The sequence below is a fragment of the Hibiscus syriacus genome, unplaced genomic scaffold (genome assembly GCF_006381635.1).
Source record: "Hibiscus syriacus cultivar Baekdansim isolate YM2019G1 unplaced genomic scaffold, ASM638163v2 tig00110163_pilon, whole genome shotgun sequence".
In the NCBI taxonomy this organism is placed as follows: domain Eukaryota; kingdom Viridiplantae; phylum Streptophyta; class Magnoliopsida; order Malvales; family Malvaceae; genus Hibiscus; species Hibiscus syriacus.
This window is the reverse complement of record NW_024062610.1, coordinates 1275049-1296079: the sequence shown is the minus strand read 5'-3', so window position 1 is coordinate 1296079 and position 21031 is coordinate 1275049. Positions and strand designations below refer to the sequence as shown.

General features: G+C 35.7%; 1 protein-coding gene and 1 pseudogene across 1 annotated transcript; one reads left to right on the top strand and one right to left on the bottom strand.

Moving 5' to 3' along the window:
- Nucleotides 1-645, top strand: LOC120216777. Its single transcript, XM_039214109.1, has one exon. The coding sequence runs from the start codon at nucleotides 1-3 to the stop codon at nucleotides 643-645; it is 645 nt and encodes a 214-aa protein (XP_039070040.1).
- Nucleotides 646-16129: 15484 nt separating this feature from the next.
- Nucleotides 16130-16583, bottom strand: LOC120216776 (annotated as a pseudogene).
- Between the last annotated feature and the right edge of the window lie 4448 nt (nucleotides 16584-21031).

The following is a 21031-nucleotide window of genomic DNA, read 5'->3' as shown; positions in this document are numbered from 1 at the left end:
ATGGAGGCTAGGATCAATACAAGCTGGAGCTTTTGCAAATTGCTAAGTATGAGGAATCAAGCTGCCTCCATTTTTGCTTTTGGAACACAATCAATCAAAGACATATGGCATCACATTCGTAACAAAGATGATAAGGTTACTTGGCATAAGCTATTCTGGCTTCCTCTTCATGTTCCTAAGTATAATATTATTACTTGGATGGCTTTTCTTGACAGATTACCAACTAAAGATAGGTTGATTCGAATGGGGTTCAACATTGACGGTATCTGTGTGCTTTGTAATGAGGAGATGGAAACTAGAGACCACTTGTTTCTACATTGTACTGTGGCAAATTCGGTATGGAGTTCTGTTTTGAATCTTAATGGCATTTGCAGAGGAACTTGTTCGTGGAGTGCTCGCATTTCATGGGCTTTTGCTTCCTGGAAAGGAAAATCATTGCTCACTGCTATTATGAAGCTAGCTTGGACTACTTTTACTTACATTATTTGGGAGGAGAGGAACAAGAGAATTTACCAAAGACGTTCAAGAAATGTTAATGCCTTACTCCTTGCTATTAAAGATTCTGTTGGTATTCAACTTAAGAGTAGGGAAATAAATAGAAATGACTATGTCAATAGTGCTCTTTGTATTCAATGGGGGTATTGAACATTGATATTTATGTTCTGATGTATAGTGTTGTAAGTATAGATTTTTTTTGTAAGAACATGTTGTATTTTGAAGCAGATTCCTACTCTTTTGGATATAAAATTGATTTATCAAAAAAAAAAAATAAAGAGGAAGGGATATAATTTTGGGTCGTTTTGTGCTATTGACTTTTATCCCTTCTTTTGTTTGCGTCGTGTACATTGGAAAGCGAAAGCTAAAAATTTAAATATTTATATTATTAATAATGTCTTTTTATTAAACTATTGTAATTAATTAATTTAATGTTAATTCAGTTAAAATTTTGAAATATCGTTCATTATAAATTATTATTATTATTATAATCACTATAAATCATTTGAGTCTTCTTTCAATTCGAGTTTCCATTTCATGTTTTGAATGATTCAATTTTTTAACTAGATTTAAGTAAATATATTTATAAAGTATACGCACATTATGAGTAATGGTATATCATAATCACTATAAACTATTTTAAGAAAATGTCATAATTTAAAACAACGTAACGGTATGCTTTGATGCGGTGGTTTTCTCCCAAAGGAATGCAGTGGATGTCCTCACAAAGAATTAATGTAAGGATTAAGCAAAGTCTGGGTGTTTTAATAGTTCATTTACTTTTTTTAACTTTTCACTGATCTGTTGAAGCAGAAGCATGACCCACTTGTTTTATAGTACATTATTCAGCAAATTCTTATCTCTCAATCAATTCCGAGAAAAGTTTCCACTTAGAATTGCCATTGAAATAATAAACCAACCACTGAATTCTTAATGAAGCAGCTTACTACCTCAAAATATGTAATATTATCTGAAAATGCTTTTTCTAATTCATGAAGGAAAGAAGGGCTCAAGGGCACAACCATAAACGTCATGTCCAGCATAATTTAACAAAATTATATGTATGGCATGCAATAAAAACAACTGTTACGATACATAATTACTACCTTAGTGGGAATTTTCAAAACCCTTTTGTATTTCTGTGAATGGGAATAGGATGAAGAACAATACCACTTGACTTTACCAGCGGACCCACATCTTCCCACACTATATATATTGACAGCTTTATTGCACCTCTCTACCCTCTCTCCTTTCTGTAAAAGCTTAAATTGATTTCTCTTTGGATTCTGTATTTCTCAAGTTATCACCTGGACTTTTCTCTCTCTTTTTGGGCTATCATCATCCCTACTTAACCATATACAGGGTGGTTATCATTATCGTCATCTCGGATGCTTCCTTTCGATTGTTATTAAATTTTGTCTTATTAACCTGCTGCTTTCGGTGCAGGTTATTCTCCCTGAAGATTTAGTTACTATTTACAGGAAAGACCTGACGAATTCAAGCTTGAAGTTATTAGTCTTCACTACGTACTTTTGTTTCCTATATACACCATTACGGTGTTGTAATAATTTATGCATTATCGGTAAAATTTTAAATAAAAATTATAGAACTTTTTTGCTCTATGATTACCTGAAAATATTGCCCGTTTGAGTACAAATAAAACAATCAAGGATCACAGTTAACGGTATAGAATTGGATTTTCAAAACTCTTGCTTTCATGTAATAGTGAGAAAAAGGTTGTCCGTGAGTTTTCTGCAACATAGAATCTGGAGGCAGCGTGCGTTGTGAGAAGCCATGAGCTTTTCCTAGTCACGTATTCACTTTTACTATGTCGTTCAAGTATTGTTAGCCATTCGATGGTGGGATGTTTTCGTTTCCTTCTCAACCAAAAATAGCAGAATATCATTGCAAATTATAGAGGTGGGTCACTCATGTTATTGTTAATCAAAGCCAATTATATCACTTCTTTATCACCATCGTTCTTTCCTAGTAATAATAACGCTTTTAACGTCTTCTTTGCTTTAGGTGCAAAAGTTTTGAGGTGATAAACTGATATTGGCATGGAAAGATTATTTTGATGATGGGAAATCATCATTAGAGAAACTATTATTAATATTAAAATTTACTTAAGAAGTAACAAAAGTAATTAATAACCTCCGAACAAACCAAGTTCGGTAACCAATTAAAGGCAAAAGGAATTCGATTTACATGAACGTATTATTTTTAAAAAAAATCCTTGCTTTGGAGACTTCCTTGCTTTGCTGAAAATATAAACAGTAATTAAAAAGAACAGATTCGTAAACCGTGTCGTGGTATAACCACTGTCTTAGAAACGAATTCGCCCCGATGTGTGTAATCGCTGCAGTAGGTGGACCGTCCCCCGAGGTTAACACGGTCGCTCCGAATTCCGTACACCCGAAATCGGAGTGGATTGCCGGTGATATTGCTCTTCTTTTCGAAAAGCGCAGAAAGAATAATTGCAGAAAACACTTTGAGAGTGAATTGTGAATTTTGAGAGTGAATTGAGAAGCTGAATATAGCCCTCTATTTATAGGCTAGAAATAGAGTTAAAATCGTCCATAAAATTTCAGGATTAAATCTCTTCTTTTGTAACAGCTGAAACGTCTTAGATGAACCTGGCTCAAAAATAGTCCAGGTTCATTGCATCATTTTTCAGCCGTTATAACTCCCGAAATTATATCATGTAACCCTTGGAATTAAATCAAATAACTCTTGTAACTCCTGATATTAACAGCTTGTCCCCTCTGTACAAAGCTAGAAATCAGTCCAAATACATCTTAACGTTTTTTGATTTAATTTAGGAAAAGCTGTTTAATTTCTGATAACTCTCATAAACCAGCTGTTATCATTTTAATTTAAACAGTCCTCAGCAGCCTATAAATATCAGTTGAAATCTTTCACATTTTTCCATTTGTTTCTTTCAAAGAGAAATTCCTCAAGAATTTTCTCTAAAAAGATAGTAGCTGCACGGACGTGTTGAAGAAACGTATTACCACGACCACGACCACGAGCCGTGCCGAGCTGAGACGAGACGGACGGCGGTGGCGGCGGTACACGAGAGTCTCCCTTGTTCTCTTTCACTCAACAAGGAAGTGGGAATTCCATACTATAAACACTCATTCCCAATAGTGTTTTCAATACTATGTGGGATTGAGCATTATCAACATTCCCCCACTAATGCGAAAGAATTCTTCTGAAACTCGAAAACAAACTTTCCAGAAGAGCAATAGCGAGATTAGTTGCTTAAGCACTAGTGAACGTATCTGGAACTAGTACATAGTGATGATGAGCAATCATTCTCTTAGATAAGTGAAACTAGTCTGAAACTTTCTAAGATGGGGGTAAACTCATAGCACACAACCAACCCCTTCATCCACCTAAGTCCTCGATGTGTAAGATATATATATACAAAAGTATATATTTGGCCATCTTACCTCAGGATTCTAGTAAGTGTGCTAGAAAAATGGCCCAACATTTTTCATAGAAGGCGGCTAACCCTTCTCACTTACATAGGTTATCTCATCAAGTTTATCTCGATATAAACCACCCTTAACAGGAATATGAAATAATTAAGAGCTTTTATAAAAGCTCAACCTCACAAAGGGTAATGGTGACTTTCTTCAAGTTCATTATAAATGAACCACCCAAACTCTGGGCTAAGAGTCATTAAGAATAAATATTCAACCTCATTTATCAGTAAATTCAATAAGTCCTTCTCACTAGAACCATCCAAATACTTGGATTTGAATTTATTAAGGGTTTAACAAACTCAACCTTTCTGTCGGTAAGTTCATCATTTCTTACCTACTCACTATGGGTTATGAACTTATTAAGAATATATATTCAGCCAAAATCGGTAAATTTATCAAGTCTTTCTCACTAAGACCACCCAAAGCCTGAGGTATGAATTTATTAAGAGCAATTAAGCTCATCCTGGGCATGCACATTATTCATCATAGGGATAGGCAGTAGGAATGTGCACTACGAGTCTTTCCATGGTTTCGTTTGACCTCATGGAACTTAGATAACTAAGTTGGGTATCCTCCATGAATTCCTCAACCAATGGGCTTTAGACCCATCCCCTCGACGAATCTAGGACCAGCTTCCGACTTAACCCTTTGGTAAGCGAATCTGCTAGGTTCCTTTCTGACTTCACATACTCTAAAGAGAGCACTCTATTCTTTATTAAGTGTCTGACTGATTCATGTCTTATACGAATGTGTCTTTTCTTACCATTGTAAGCTTGGTTCTTAGCCACACATATCACAACCTGTGAATCACACAATAATGAAACCGGAGGAGTCGGTCTTCCCTACAACGGAATATATGCTAACAAGCTTCTGAGCCACTCGGCTTCTTGCCCAGCTAGGTCAAGAGCTATAAACTCTGACTCCATGGTAGAACGAGCAATAAAAGTCTGCTTTGATTATTTCCATGAGATTGCTGCTCCACCCAAAGTAAAAACATACTCGCTCGTAGAGCTTACCTCATCATTATCAGAAACCCAGTTGGCATCACAATATCCTTCCAGTACCGCAGGAAAGCCAACGAACTCAAGTTTCCAATCCAAAGTACCCTTAAGATACTTCAGTAAGCGTTTAAGAGCAATCTAATGTTCACCACTCGGATTATGAGTATATCTACTCAGTCTACTCACAGCATAAGCAATATCAGGCCGAGTATAGTTCATTAAGAACATTAAGCTTCTGATTAATTTAGCATATTCAGTTTGGGAAATGCTACTTCCTTTATTCTTAACAAGATGTATGCTAGGGTCATAAGGAGTTCGAACAGGGACGACATCAAAACTATCAAATTTCTTTAGCACTTTCTCTATATAATGTGCTTGACTTAAAGAAAATCCCTTTTCAGTTTTGGTAACTCTGACTACTAAGATTACATCAACTTCTCCCAAATATGGCATCTCAAACTTAGTGGACAAGAAACTCTTAACTTTGTTAATGGACTCGATGTTAGAACTGAAAAATCAATATGTCATCAACATACATGCTTATGATGACACATTTAGTGTCAAATATCTTCGAATACACACAAGCATCCGAACCATTCACAACAAAACCAAAACTAAAAATAGTTTTATGGAATTTATCATACCACTGTTTAGGAGCTTGCTTAAGTCAATAAAGTGACTTTTTAAGTCTACAAACTTTCCCTTCCATACCAGGTGCTTCAAAACCTAGTGGCTGCTCCATGTAAATCTCCTCAACTAGATCCCCATTCAAGAAAGCAGTCTTAACATCCATTTGATGTACCTGCAACTTATGAATAGAGGCTAGCGCAAATATAATGCACAAATCGTTGAGATTTTCGTAACAGGAGAGTATGTATCAAAGTAGTCTAAACCAAACCTTTGAGTAAACCCTTTGACGACTAACCTTGCCTTGTACCGCTGAATCGAACCATCTAGCCTTAGTTTCTTCTGAAATACCCATTTGTTGGAGATTGGTTTGAATCCCTTAGGCAAGTCAACTAATTCCCAAGTATGATTAGACATTATCGATTCTAGTTCATCATTAACAACGCTTTTCCAAAAACTAGCATCGATAGATCTTATAGCTTCTTCAAAAGTTTTAGGATCCCCATCTAACAGAAAAATTTGAGCTATAGGATCTGAAATGGAGTCTAAATCATTTATCTCAGAAATAAAGGAAGTAATAAAGTCTGGTCCAAAAGAGGTTTCAACTCTTTGCCTTTTACTTTTTCTAGGCTCAAAATCAATTTGTTCAGAAGACCTAGCAGGATTACTAGAAGAAGTTGATGGAATATATTCTATTTGTGTTTCGACATTTAATCTAGGTTCATTTAAAGGAAAGGTATTTTCAAAGAAAATAACATCTCTTGACTTACAAATAGAATAATCTTGTAAAAGCATGAATCTGTATGCAACACTATTCGTAGAATACCCTATAAACATTGCATCAACGATTTTAGGTCCAATGGTGGACTTCTTAAAGTCTGGCAAACCCACTTTAGCCAGACACCCCCCACACTTTCAGATATTGTAAATTAGGAGCGTATCCTTTCCACAATTCATATGGGGTAGAATCTAATTTCTTATGATGAACTCGGTTCAAGATATGAGTTGAAGATAGAATGAATTCTCCCACATGTTATCTGATAACCCTGAACTTATTAGTAAAGAATTCATCATCTCTTTTAAAGTTCTATTTTTCCTTTCGGCTATACCATTCTGTTGAGGAAAATAGGGGGCTGAAGTTTCATGAATTATGTCATTCTTTTCACAAATATCTTTTAAGAAATTAGATCCATATTCACCACCTCTATCAGATCTAACCCGTTTGTTTCTCCTATCTAACTGATTTTCAACTTCTGCCTTATAAATAAGAAAGAAGTTTTCAGCTTCATCTTTAGTCCTTAGGAGATAAACTTTTGTATATCTTGAATAATCATCTATAAAAGTTATGTAGTAGTGTTTTCCTCCTTTACTTTCAGTGTTTCTAAAATCTGCTAGATTAGTATAAATAAGTTCTAACAACTCAGTCTTTCTATTAGAAACAATCTTAAAGTGAGGTCTAGTATGTTTAGCTTCTACACAAATTTCACATTTGTTAAAGCTAGTTGTGTCTAGTTTAGGTAGAACATTCATATTTATCAATTTCTTTAAAGCATGAATATTCACGTGTCCTAATCTAGCATGCCACATATAAATGGATTCAACAATATAAGCAGAAGTGATAACTTTATTTTCATTAAATTGAGTTTCTATGAAAAATAAATCATTGCTTAAAAACCCTTTCCCAACATAATCACCATTTCGGGAAAGTACAAGTTTATCTGCCTCAAAAACTAACTTAATGTCTGCCTTATTCAGAAGACCACCACTTATCAAATTTCTACGCAAGGCAGGTACATACAAAACATTATTTAAAGCCAGAGTTTTACCAGAGATCAGCTTGAGTAAAACCTTGCCTTTGTCTAGCACTTCAGAGCTGCTAGAGTTCCCCATGTACACACGTTTACCTTCGTTCCCATCCTCAAATTCGGTGAAAAACTCTTTCCTTGAGCAGAAATGCTTTGAAGCGCCAGTGTCAACAACCCATTCCGAACTATTTTCCACCAGATTGACTTCTGAGACCACCGCAGCAATGATCTCGTCATCTTCTTCTACAACGTGCATCTGTGGCTTGTTGTCATTTTGGCGGTCTGAGCGGTGTTGGCATTGGTAAGCTTTGTGGCTGGGTAAACCGCAGACATAACACTTGAGTGTCTTTCCTTCAGGTTTGGCCTTTCCTGACTTTTTAAAGTTGGTAGCCTTCTGAGGTTTCGTCTTCTTGTCTTGATTCCAACGTTTCATGATCTTCTTAAATTTAGACTCAACCAGGTTAGCTCTAAAAGGTAAATTACTCATAGAATTAGTAAGCTTATCTTTTAAACGGTTGGCTTCTTCAATCTTCATATGGCCCACAAGCTCTTCAAGAAAAATTTATCTCTTCTTATGCTTAAGAGAGTTGTAGTAGTCGGACCATGACTTGGACAGCTTCTCAATGAGAACATTGGCTTGCAGCACCTCGCACATTTGCATCCCTTCGACGATGATGTCAGCGACTAGGTTCTTATAGTCATGGACTTGATCCGTTATCGGCTTGTCGTCTGTCATCTGGAATTTGAGCCATTCACCGATAACGTACTTTTTGATGCCCGCATCGTCCGCACCATACTTCTTCTCGAGAGTGTCCCATATTACCTTGGCACTCCTTTCTCTAAGGAACATATCAAATAACTTATTTGACATCTGAGAAGATGTCCTCACACCATTTTATCGTCTTTCTCGTACTTCTTGTAGGTAGCAAGAGTGGCGGCGGCAGTTGCTAAGGCATCGTCATGAAGGATCGCATCAGTATCATTACTGGCAGCAGGGGTTGGCAGCATGGTAAGTGGTTACTTGAGCAGCACGTAGTCAAGATCAAGCTACTCAAAGAAAATCAGGATTCGCTGGGACCACCTTCTATAATTCTTTCCATCAAGTGCATCGATTTTGGAAAGATCGAGAATAAGCTTACTCAAAGGTGTTGACATGATTGCAGTATATCGAATTCGTTTCTAAATTATTGGATATATAAACTGTAAAACTACACCGTTAGCACTGATTGGAAATATAAACAGTAATTAAAAAGAACAGATTCATAAACCATGTCGTGGTATAACCACTGCCTTAGAAACGAATTCACCCTGATGTGTGTAATCGCTGCAGTAGGTGAATCGTCCCCCGAGGTTAACACGGTCGTTTTGAATTCCGTACACCCGAAATCGGAGTGGACTGCCGGTGGTATTGCTCTTCTTTTCGGAAAGCACAGAAAGAATAATTGTAGAAAACACTTTGAGAGTGAATTGTGAATGTTGAGAGTGAATTGAGAAGCTCAATATAGCCCTCTATTTATAGGCCATAAATAGGGTTAAAATCGTCCATAAAATTTTAGGATTAAATCTCTTTTTTTGTAACAGCTGAAACGTCTTAGATAAACCTGACTCAAAAATAGTCTAGGTTCATTGCATCATTATTCAGCTGTTATAACTCCCAAAATTATATCATGTAACCCCTTGAATTAAATCAAATAACTCATGTAACTCTTGATATCAAGAGCTTGTCCCCTCTGTACAAAGCTGGAAATCAATCCAAATACACCTTAATGTTTTTTGATTTAATTTATGAAAAGCTTTTTAATTTTTGATAACTCTCATAAACCAACTGTTATCATTTTAATTTAAACAGTCCTCATCAGCCTATAAATATCAGTTGAAATCTTTCACATTTTTCCATTTGTTTCTTTCAAAGCGAAATTCCACAAGAATTTTCTTTAAAAAGATAGTATTCGCGCGGACGTATCGAAGACACGTATTACTATGACCACGACCACGATCACGACCACGAGCCGAGCCAAGCCGTGACGTACGGTGTCGAGACGAGACGAATGGCGACGGCAGCGGTGCGTGAGAGTCCCCCTTGTTCTCTTTCACTCAATAAGGAAGTGGGAATTCCATACTATAAATACACATTCCCAATAGTGTTTCCAATACTATGTGGGATTGAGCATTATCAAAATTACCCCACTAATACGAAAGAATTCTTCTGAAACTCGAAAACAAACTTTCCAGAAGAGCAATAGCGAGATTAGTTGCTTAAGCACTAGTGAACGTATCTGGAACTAGTACATAGTGATGATGAGCAATCATTCTCTTAGATAAGTGAAACTAGTGTGGAACTTTCTAAGATGGGGGTAAACTCATAACACACAACTAACCCCTTCATCCACCTGAGTCCTCAATGTGTAAGATATATATATACAAAAGTATATATTTGGCCATCTTACCTCAGGATTCTAGTAAGTGTGCTAGAAAAATGGCCCAACATTTTTCATAGAAGGCGGCTGACCCTTCTCACTTACATAGGTTATTTCATCAAGTTTATCTCGATATAAACCACCCTTAACATGGATATGAAATAATTAAGTGCTTTTATAAAAGCTTAACCTCACAAAGGGTATGTTGACTTTCTTCAAGTTCATTATAAATGAACCACCCAAACTCTGGGCTAAGAAGTCATTAAGAATAAATATTCAACATTATTTATTGGTAAATTCAATAAGTCATTCTCACTAGAACCATCCAAATAATTGGATTTGAATTTATTAAGAGTTTAACAAACTCAATCTTTCTGTCGGTAAGTTCATCATTTCCTATCCACTTACTCTGGGTTATGAACTTATTAAGAATAGATATTCAGCCAAAATCGGTAAATTCATTAAGTCTTTCTCACTAAGACCACCCAAAGCCTGGGCTATGAATTTATTAAGAGCAATTAAGCTCATCATGGGCATGCACATTATTCATCATAGGGATAGGCAGTAGGAATGTGCACTATGAGTCTTTCCATGGTTTCGTTTGACCTCATGGAACTTAGATAACTAAGTTGGGTATCCACCATGAATTCCTCAACCAATGGGCTTTAGACCCATCCCCCGCAACGAATCTACGACCAACTTCCGACTTAACCCTTTGGTAAGCGGATCTGCTAGGTTCCTTTCCGACTTCACATACTCTAAAGAGAGCACTCCATTCTTTATTAAGTGTCTAATTGATTCATGTCTTATACGAATGTGTCTTTTCTTACCATTGTAAGCTTGGTTCTTAGCCACACATATCGTAGCTTGTGAATTACACAATAATGAAACCGGAGGAGTCGATCTTCCCCACAACAGAATATCTACTAACAAGCTTCTGAGCTACTCGGCTTCTTGCCCAGCTAGGTCAAGAGCTATAAACTCTGACACCATGGTAGAACAAGCAATATAAGTCTGCTTTGATGATTTCCATGAGATTGCTGCTCTACCCAAAGTAAAAACATTCAGAAAACCCAGTTGGCATCACAATATCCTTCTAGAACCGCAGGAAAGCCAACGAACTCAAGTTTCCAATCCAAAGTACCCTTAACATACTTCAGTAAGCGTTTAAGAGCAATCCAGTATTCACCACTCGGATTATGAGTATATCTACTCAGTCTATTCACATCATTAGCAATATCAGGCCGAGTATAGTTCATTAAGAACATTAAGCTTCCGATTAATTTAGCATATTCAGTTTGAGAAACGCTACTTCTTTTATTCTTAACAATATATATGCTAGGGTCATAAGGAGTTCGAACAGGGACGACATCAAAACTGTCAAATTTCTTTAGCACTTTCTCTATATAATGTGCTTGACTTAAAGAAAATCCCTTTTCAATTTTGGTAACTCTGACTCCTAAGATTACATTAACTTCTCCCAAATCTGTCATCTCAAACTTAGTTGACAAGAAACTCTTAACTTTGTTAATGGACTCGATGTTAGAACTGAAAATCAACATGTCATCAACATACAGGCTTATGATGACACATTCAGTGTCAAACATCTTCGAATACACACAAGCATCAGAACCATTAACAACAAAACCAAAACTAAGAATTGTTTTATGGAATTTCTCATACCACTGTTTAGGAGTCTGCTTAAGTCCATAAAGTGACTTTTTAAGTCTACAGACTTTCCCTTCCATACCAGGTGCTTCAAAACCTAGTGGCTACTCCATGTAAATCTCCTCATCTAGATCCCCATTCAAGAAAGCAGTCTTAACATCCATTTGATGTACTTGTAACTTATGAATAGAGGCTAGCGCAAATAATGCACGAATCGTTGAGATTTTCGTAACAGGAGAGTATGTATCAAAGTAGTCTAAACCAAACCTTTGAGTAAACCCTTTGACGACTAACCTTGCCTTGTACCACTGAATCGAACCATCTGGCCTTAGTTTCTTCCGAAAGACCCATTTGTTGGAGATTGGTTTGAATCCCTTAGGCAAGTCAACTAATTCCCAAGTATGATTAGACATTATCGATTCTAGTTCATCATTAACAACGCTTTTCCAAAAACTACCATCGATAGATCTTATAGCTTCTTCAAAAGTTTTAGGATCCTCATCTAACAGAAAAATTTGAGCTATAGGATCTGAAATGGAGTCTAAATCATTTATCTCAGAAATAAAGGAAGAAATAAAGTCTGGTCCAAAAGAGGTTTCAACTCTTTGCCTTTTACTTCTTCTAGACTCAAAATCAATTTGTTCAGAAGACCTAGCAGGATTACTAGAAGAAGTTGATGGAATATATTCTATTTGTGTTTCGACATTTAATCTCGGTTCCTTTAAAGGAAAGGTATTTTTCAAAGAAAACAACATCTTTTGACTCACAAATAGAATAATCTTGTAAAAGCATGAATCTGTAACTAGTATTATTCGTAGCATACCCTATAAACACTGCATCAACGATTTTAGGTCCAATGGTGGACTTCTTAAAGTCTGGCAAACCCATTTTAGCCAGACACCCCCACACTTTTAGATATTGTAAATTAGGAGCGTTTCCTTTCCACAATTCATATGGGTTAGAATCTAATTTCTTATGAGGAACTCGGTTCAAGATATGAGTTGACGATAGAATGACTTCCCCTACATATTATCAGATAACCCTGAACTTATTATTAAAGAATTCATCATCTCTTTTAAAGTTCTATTTTTCCTTTTGGCTATACCATTCTGTTGAGGAAAATAGGGGCTGAAGTTTTCATGAATTATGTCATTCTTTTCACAAATATCTTTTAATAAATTAGATTCATATTCACCACCTCTATCAGATCTAACCCGTTTGATTCTCCTATCTAACTGATTTTCAACTTCTGCCTTATAAATAAGAAAGAAGTTTTCAGCTTCATCTTTAGTCTTTAGGAGATAAACTTTTGTATATCTTGAATAATCATCTACAAAAGTTATGTAGTAGTGTTTTCCTCCTTTACTTTCAGTGTTTCTAAAATCTGCTAGATCAGTATGAATAAGTTCTAACAGCTCAGCCTTTCTATTAGAAACAATCTTAAAGTGAGGTCTAGTATGCTTAGCTTCTACACAAATTTCACATTTGTTAAAGCTAGTTGTATCTAGTTTAGGCATAACATTCATATTTATCAATTTCTTTAAAGCATGAATATTCACGTGTCCTAATATAACATGCCACATATAAATGGATTCAACAATATAAGCAGAAGTGGTAGCTTTATTTTCATTAAATTGAGTTTCTATGACAAATAAATCATTGCTTAAAAACCCTTTCCCAACATAATCACCATTTTGGGAAAGTACAAGTTTATCTGCCTCAAAAACTAACTTAATGCCTGCCTTATTCAGAAGCCCACCACTTATCAAATTTCTACGCAAGGCAGGTACATACAGAACATTATTTAAAGCCAGAGTTTTACCAGAGGTCAGCTTGAGTAAAACCTTGCCTTTGCCTAGCACTTCAGAGCTGCTAGAATTCCCCATGTACACACGTTCACCTTCGTTCCCATCCTCAAATTCGGTGAAAAAATATTTCCTTGCACATAAATGCTTTGAAGCGCCAGTGTCAATAACCCATTCCGAACTATTTTCCACCAGATTAACTTCTGAGACCACCGCATCAATGATCTCATCATCTTCTTCTACAACGTGCATATGTGGCTTGTTGTCATTCTGGCGGTCCGAGCGGTGTTGACATTGGTAAGTTTTGTGGCCGGGTAAATCGCAGACATAACACTTGAGCGTCTTTCCTTCAGGTTTGGCATTTCCTGACTTTTTGAAGTTGGTAGCCTTATGAGGTTTTGTCTTCTTGTCTTGATTCCCACGTTTCATGATCTTCTTAAATTTAGACTCAACCAGGTTAGCTCTAAAAGATAAATTACTCATAGAATTAGTAAGCTTATCTTTTAAACGGTTGGCTTCTTCAATCTTCATATGGCCCACGAGCTCTTCAAGCGAAATTTCTCTCTTCTTATGCTTAAGAGAGTTGCGGTAGTCGGACCAAGACTTGAGCAGCTTCTCAACGAGAACATTGGCTTGCAGCACCTCGCACATTTGCATCCCTTCGGCGATGATGTCAGCGACTAGGTTCTCATAGTCATGGACTTGATCCATTATCGGCTTGTCGTCTGTCATCTAGAAATTTGAGCCATTCACCGACAACGTACTTTTTGATGCCCGCATTGTCCGCACCATACTTCTTCTCGAGAGTGTCCCATATTACCTTGGCACTCCTTTCTCTAAGGAACATATCAAATAACTTATTTGGCATGTGACTGAGCAGATGTCCTCGCACCGTTTTATTGTCTTTCTCGTACTTCTCGTAGGTAGCAAGAGTGGCGGCGGCAGTTGCTAAGGCATCGTCATTAAGGACCGCATCCGTATCATTACCGACAGTAGGGGTTGGCGGCATGGTAGGTGGTTGCTTGAGCAGCACGTAGTCAAGATCAAGCTGCTCAAAGAAAATCAAGATTCGTTGGGACCACCTTCTATAATTCTTTCCATCAAGTGCATCGAGTTTGGAAAGATCGGGAATAAGCTTGCTCAAAGGTGTTGACATGATTGCAGTATATCGAATTCGTTTTCTAAATTATTGGATATATGAACTGCAAAACTACACCGTTAGCACTGACTGGAAATATAAACAGTAATTAAAAGGAACAGATTCGTAAACCGTGTCGTGGTATAACCACTGCCTTAGAAACGAATTCGCCCCGATGTGTGTAATCGCTGCAGTAGGCAGACCGTCCCCCGAGGTTAACACGGTCGCTCCGAATTCCGTACACCCGAAATCGGAGTGGATTGCCGGTGGTATTGCTCTTCTTTTCGAAAAGCACAGAAAGAATAATTGCAGAAAACACTTTGAGAGTGAATTGTGAATTTTGAGAGTGAATTGAGAAGCTGAATATAGCCCTCTATTTATAGGCTAGAAATAGAGTTAAATTCGTCCATAAAATTTCAGGATTAAATCTCTTCTTTTGTAACAGCTGAAACGTCTTAGATGAACCTGACTCAAAAATAGTCCAGGTTCATTGCATCATTATTCAGCTGTTATAACTCCCGAAATTATATCATGTAACCCCTAGAATTAAATCAAATAACTCCTGTAACTCCTGATATTAACAACTTGTCCCCTCTGTATAAAGCTGGAAATCAGTCCAAATACATCTTAACGTTTTTTGATTTAATTTAGGAAAAGCTGTTTAATTTCTGATAACTCTCATAAACCAGTTGTTATCATTTTAATTTAAACAGTCATCAGTACCCTATAAATATCAGTTGAAATCTTTCACATTTTTCCATTTGTTTCTTTCAAAGAGAAATTCCTCAAGAATTTTCTCTAAAAAGATAGTATCCGCGCGGATATGTCGACCACGACCACGAGCCGAGCCGTGCCGAGCCGAGCCGGACGGCGGCGGCGACGGTGCGCGAGAGTCTCCCTTGTTCTCTTTCACTCAACAAGGAAGTGGGAATTCCATACTATAAATATCCATTCCCAATAGTATTTTCAATACTATGTGAGATTGAGCATTATCAACGATTTATAATAATAATGTTATCAACCACTAGAGATTTTGGTGCTTTTTTCAGCCGAAAGTCCCACAAAATAATGAGAGAATGGTGTGATTGCAAGATCAGTAGTGAGTAAGAAGTAGCCAGAAAGTGGGATTCAATATTTATATTAAGGCTTTAATTTCTTGAATTCAACAACCGGTTGTTGTGATGAATATTGTTTTGATTTGGTTTTCTTTCTTTTCATGGCTAGGAAAACGGTAGCCAATCTGCCCATTTAAAAAATGATTTGTTTTTCTTTTATGCGAAGAAAATGATTAAATGGTGTTGCCAATTTGACTCACCTCCTCCAATTCCAAACGCCCCTGGTTGAGATTGAGTTAGTGAGTTAGAACCCATATTGGTAACCCGACATCTTTATAATGGGCTTTCTTGCGGGTGTTTTCGTATGGATTTGGATTCATGATTGGAACTCGAACATCGAATATGGATAAACTATAATCCAACATTGGACTTTTTTTGTTTAACAATCACTTGGTTTTATTATCATTTTTCTTTCATGAAGTCAGCCTGTCAGTCTTTAACCTTTTTGTTTTGCGTCCATTACGATTTGAACCGGGACGACTCAGCGGATAATTCACCCGCCTTTTCAGCCATCTCCATGCGTACGGCTAATTGTTCGCTCCAGCTTTCTAGAAACTCAAGAAAGAATCAAAGCCATTGCCTCTCTCTTCCCACTATATCTTTAAGCCCACAAAGCAAAGGTGGAGATTCTGTCCACAGATCGAACTTACTCCTTCCTACGTAGTTACCTTTTAAGTCCTCGGTCTTCACGAACTTACCAGGGTGACCTGAGTCCGAGCAAGATATAAACCGGATCACTTCTTCGAAAACGGACTCGTCGCAGGGAATGGCCAATGGACCTTGGTTAGTAAAAACCATACTATTCCTCGACTTGGACAAGGAGTTTCTCAATGACCGGATGGTTCAGGTAGGTGGCGACCACCACGAATCTTCTGCAATTCGTCCCAACGCAAACTGCAACGTGTCCACCTGGAACATCGTGTGGGATTCGGCCGGCAGACATGCGAGACTTGCTCCTCCACCGCCGCAGCATTTTTCGAAGCCTCAGAATGTGGCGGATTTTACTGCACAACGCGGACATTTTACCGGGAAATTAACAGAGAAAAAAGAGAGTAAGTCTCTGCCTGTTTGAGATTGGCTTTGTTTTGAGATTACAGAAAAAATAGGCTACTGTAAAAGGGAGGAAGGAGAATTTTATAGAATAATGAGTGAGAAAAGTGACCTTCAGGCGTGTGATTATGGCAAGGCAGAGTGTCTGCTGCTGTAGATGGTTGCCTGGTTGGCAAAACAACGTAAGATCCCAATTTCCAAATGTCTTTGCTGACTATATAAAGATTACGTAAATATTTGTAGCATAATAATGGTGAAACAAACGACAAATCCCATAATTTTGTTTCAATGTATATTTTGCTTTTGATACATTGAACTCTATAAATGTTGATGTGAGCGTCATTAATTTAAAAGCCAATTTATAATTGCTTTTTTTTTTATCAATGTTACTGGACAAAACACAAGATTGATATCTTGAAATTTTTTTAATCATTGTTAAAAAGATTGCATTACAAGTTAAAAATGAGCATTTACCGATATATATGCTTATTCTAATAGTCTTTCTCTGTCTGTAAATATATTTATAATACAAGTTTAATCCAGTTGTTCACACCGATGATCTATGTCTAAACACACCACATGCATTGGTGTTTGTTTCTAAAACTAGTTGTTGAGTCAATTAAAAGATGCTTTCTTACCTCAAACATAAATAAATAAATAAAATTTGAGAACTCCATTTTGTATTCTGACCAATCCCCACGTGCGGGGGATGCCCCATCATTCCTTTTAATTTCCCAAAACCAAACTCATTGACCCTAATTAAACCCACTTAATAACTAACCATCCACGTTAATGCTTTTAAATGTGACAAAATAAATCAATCCTGATAAAAGAGCTCATCCATTCATGGGTCCACGAGCAGGTAGGTAGGGTGCATCCCCCAAACCACAAATCGATAAAAACAAATAAGAACCCTCGCTTGCATATGTCTTTGAATTTCACTGCATGCATCCTCAATGACATTGTAAATAACAATATTAACAACAAATTAGCTGAGCAAACATAAAGCTATAGTAACAACTACTCTATTAGATATGCATATATCGCATGATATACCAACTATTTTTGCCTTTTTATATAAAAAGAAGCACTTATAGCCCTGAGGGTGGCCCGAACTAGTTTCGTTGGTTCACTAAAAGGTTAATATTTAACGTTTTTAGAACATGTAAATTGTGTTAATGTGTAAAGCATTAGAATTAAGTGCATAATTTAATTAAGTGCATGGTCTCCAATCTTTCTCAAAACGACGGCGTAGATTACACCAACCAATTTAACAACTCTTTTACCAGTAAAACAACATTTTCTCCCCTTCCCTTTTCTTGGATCCATTGGAGTCATTTGGTAGCGTGTGATTAGTCGGAGTTGGATTCAAAAGCGGGGAAAAAGGGCACCACCTATAGTTGGAGAATTTATTTCAACTGTGGGGGCATTTTAGGTACAACGGTTTTATGCCACTAACATATACGCATCGGGAATAAGAGCCTACGCCTATTCTTCTTCATTTTTTTAAACAATAGAAAGGTAAACTTTCCACATCTTTCCCAATTATGCCCAATCAACCGTCTAAAACAGTATTTATGCCACTAACATATACCCAAAGTGGTACATAGACTACCACTTAAAGAATCTGCAAGGCTAGTATACACACCCGTAAGCTTTATTTTAATGATTCTTTGAAGCCATTTATAACTTGTTGGAAGAGTGCAATTTCGCTCCAGCCATATCTGCTAAATATGCGCATTCCAACATAATCTCAACAGAGTTCAAATGAGAAATCTTCCCTTCAATCTTCTTGTTTCCCATCTTTCCAGCATTGAATAATTAATGTATCAAATAAGCTTTTGTTTTTAAAATTTGAAAGGTCCAAAATCTACATGCACCACTCAGAGAGATATACTCGCGGACCACCGTCTATGCCTTTGCGGTCCCTCGTATGGTTATCATCTTCAATCTCCTAAAAAGTATGGAAAAATCAATTTTAATCATCTTCCCCCTGGCTCGCCAGTTCTTCCCTTCATTGGCTACTTACATGATGTTTGATAACTCAGTCTCTCGTGTTTTTCTTTGGGAGCTCTCTCAAAAGTATGTCCTCTCGTGTCCTTGCGATTTGGATTCAGGCCAACCCTTTTAGTTTCTGCAGCAAAAATCGCTAAAGAGGATTTTGACTGGAAAAACAAGGTTTTGTAAATGGAGATGAAGCCAGGATAAAATATACGTTCAGATTGCAAACAACAACCTCATTGTTAGTGCCACGAGAAACGTAGGGTGTAATTTGTAAATCAACTGGACTTCAGCACATACAGTTGTATTTGTGTTTATTTTTTTTTTTTTAAGATGTTCATGTTTGACTCATCTAATGTTTTCAAACATGTTCCCTTGGTGAGTATATTTCTTTTATTTGTAAGTTATATAAAAAAATAGTAAAATTATACCACTGTTCTTAAGTTTTTTATATTTCATAATTTGAACTTCAAAGTATACCATTTTAGTCTCTATCTTCGAGATATTTAAAATAAAATAAAATAACCGAATAAACGAGCTTATAAATGAACCGATAAACGAGCTTTTAAAATAGTTTTTTCAATAGCATAAATGAAATGAACACGCATATATTCATGTTTATTTTTTTATTAAATGAATATAAATATTTATTCATATTCGTTTGTTTAACTTAATAAACAAAAGTAAATAAATGTTATATGAATAATTCACGTACAGTTTATCGAATGCTATGCACATGGGAATGCAAGGAAATAATAAAAAAAAATCCTGAAGGTTGGAAAAAAAACCTAAAAACGTTTATGTCCTGAAAGATTGACAGGCACTGCCCTCTATCGATAAAAAAGGCTACACTTTGAGCTTGTACCATTTGGCGCGAGTATAAGGATTTGTCCGGCAATGTATATGGGAGTTACAGCTGTCGAGTTCGCCCTTGCTAGTCTTCTTTACAAGTTTAATTGGGAAATGCCATTAGGAATTAACAAGGAAGATTTAGACACTAATACCTTTACCTGGGGTCACTACACATAAGAAGAATGACCTTATCTTCGTGGTTAATTAATGTATCATCACAATAACTCAGTCTGTACTTTGTAGAGTTTCATCCGCATGCTACAACATTTATCAAAGCGTTACGTACATTAAAATGGTACATAAATTAACTACTTTCACTTAAATTTTATATGGTTCACCAATTCCTTTATAAGATAAACTAATATGAAATTTCTTGTTTCTAATCATAACAAGAGATAATGGCATAACAAATCTTTAAATTAGGATCATTATTTTAAATTGGTTATTAATTTTTAAAATATCTTATGTCAAATTTTAAATTATGATAGCATTTTAAATTGATCTTTAAATTTTAAAATATTCTATATCAATCCTCAAATTATCAATATAATTCTATTTTAATATTTTGTTAGTATGTTATTAACTCTACTAGTTGAAAATAATGATATAATTTTTAATGTCATCAAAATTGAACCTGAGACCTTATAAAAAATTCTTAGATTTTTAAAAAACAAATTAATTTTTTAAGGTCACAAGTTTAATTCCTAGGACCTTAAAAATATATTGATTTTTTTAATTAGTAAAATTAAATACACATGAATAAAATATCAAAATGAAATGATATCGATAATTAAATATTGATATAAAATATTACAAAATTTAAATATAAATTTAGAATCAGATCATAATTTAGGGACTAATATAAATATTTTAAAATTTTAAAATTAATTTAATATTAGTCATGGTTTGGGACCCCCTACTAGGGTTGTATCTAGACATGGGCAAGAGGGGCACTTGCCCAGGGTCCAGAATTTCTATAATATATTATATTAATAAAAAATAGATTTATATAAAATACGGGGCTCAATTATTTTAAATATTTGTTATTGAGGATCTAATTCTATTTTAATACTTATTATTATAGGTTCATATTTCCTAATATTTATTAGTAGAGTCTATTCTTATAGTTTATTTTTCCTTAATATTTGTATTAGTGTCTAATTTTTTACCAATATTTTTTAACATTTATTATTAAGGGTCCAATTTTTTTAATACTTGTTATTAGGGGCTTAATTGCTTCGATATTTTTTTATTAGGGGCATACTTCTAAACTTTAGTTTCTTTTCTAAAATTTATTTGCTATTATTATGAGTCTAATTTTTTCAATACTTTTTGTTAGAAGTCCATTTTTTTTCAATATTTATTATTATGAGCATATTCTTAAAATTTATGTTTTTACAATATTTATTAGAGACCAATTTTTTCAATGCTTATTATATGGAGTTACCCTTAAAATTTATTTTTTTTAACATTTGTTATTAGGACCAACTACTTAAAAATGGTATGCAACCACAACAACAATCATTATGTGGTTGTAATGATATCGTCCAAAATCGCGATATCCAT

Coding starts and splice junctions, on each gene's coding strand:
- LOC120216777 (XM_039214109.1), top strand. CDS start 1: ATGGAGGCTAGGATCAATACAAGCTGGAGCTTTTGCAAATTGCTAAGT.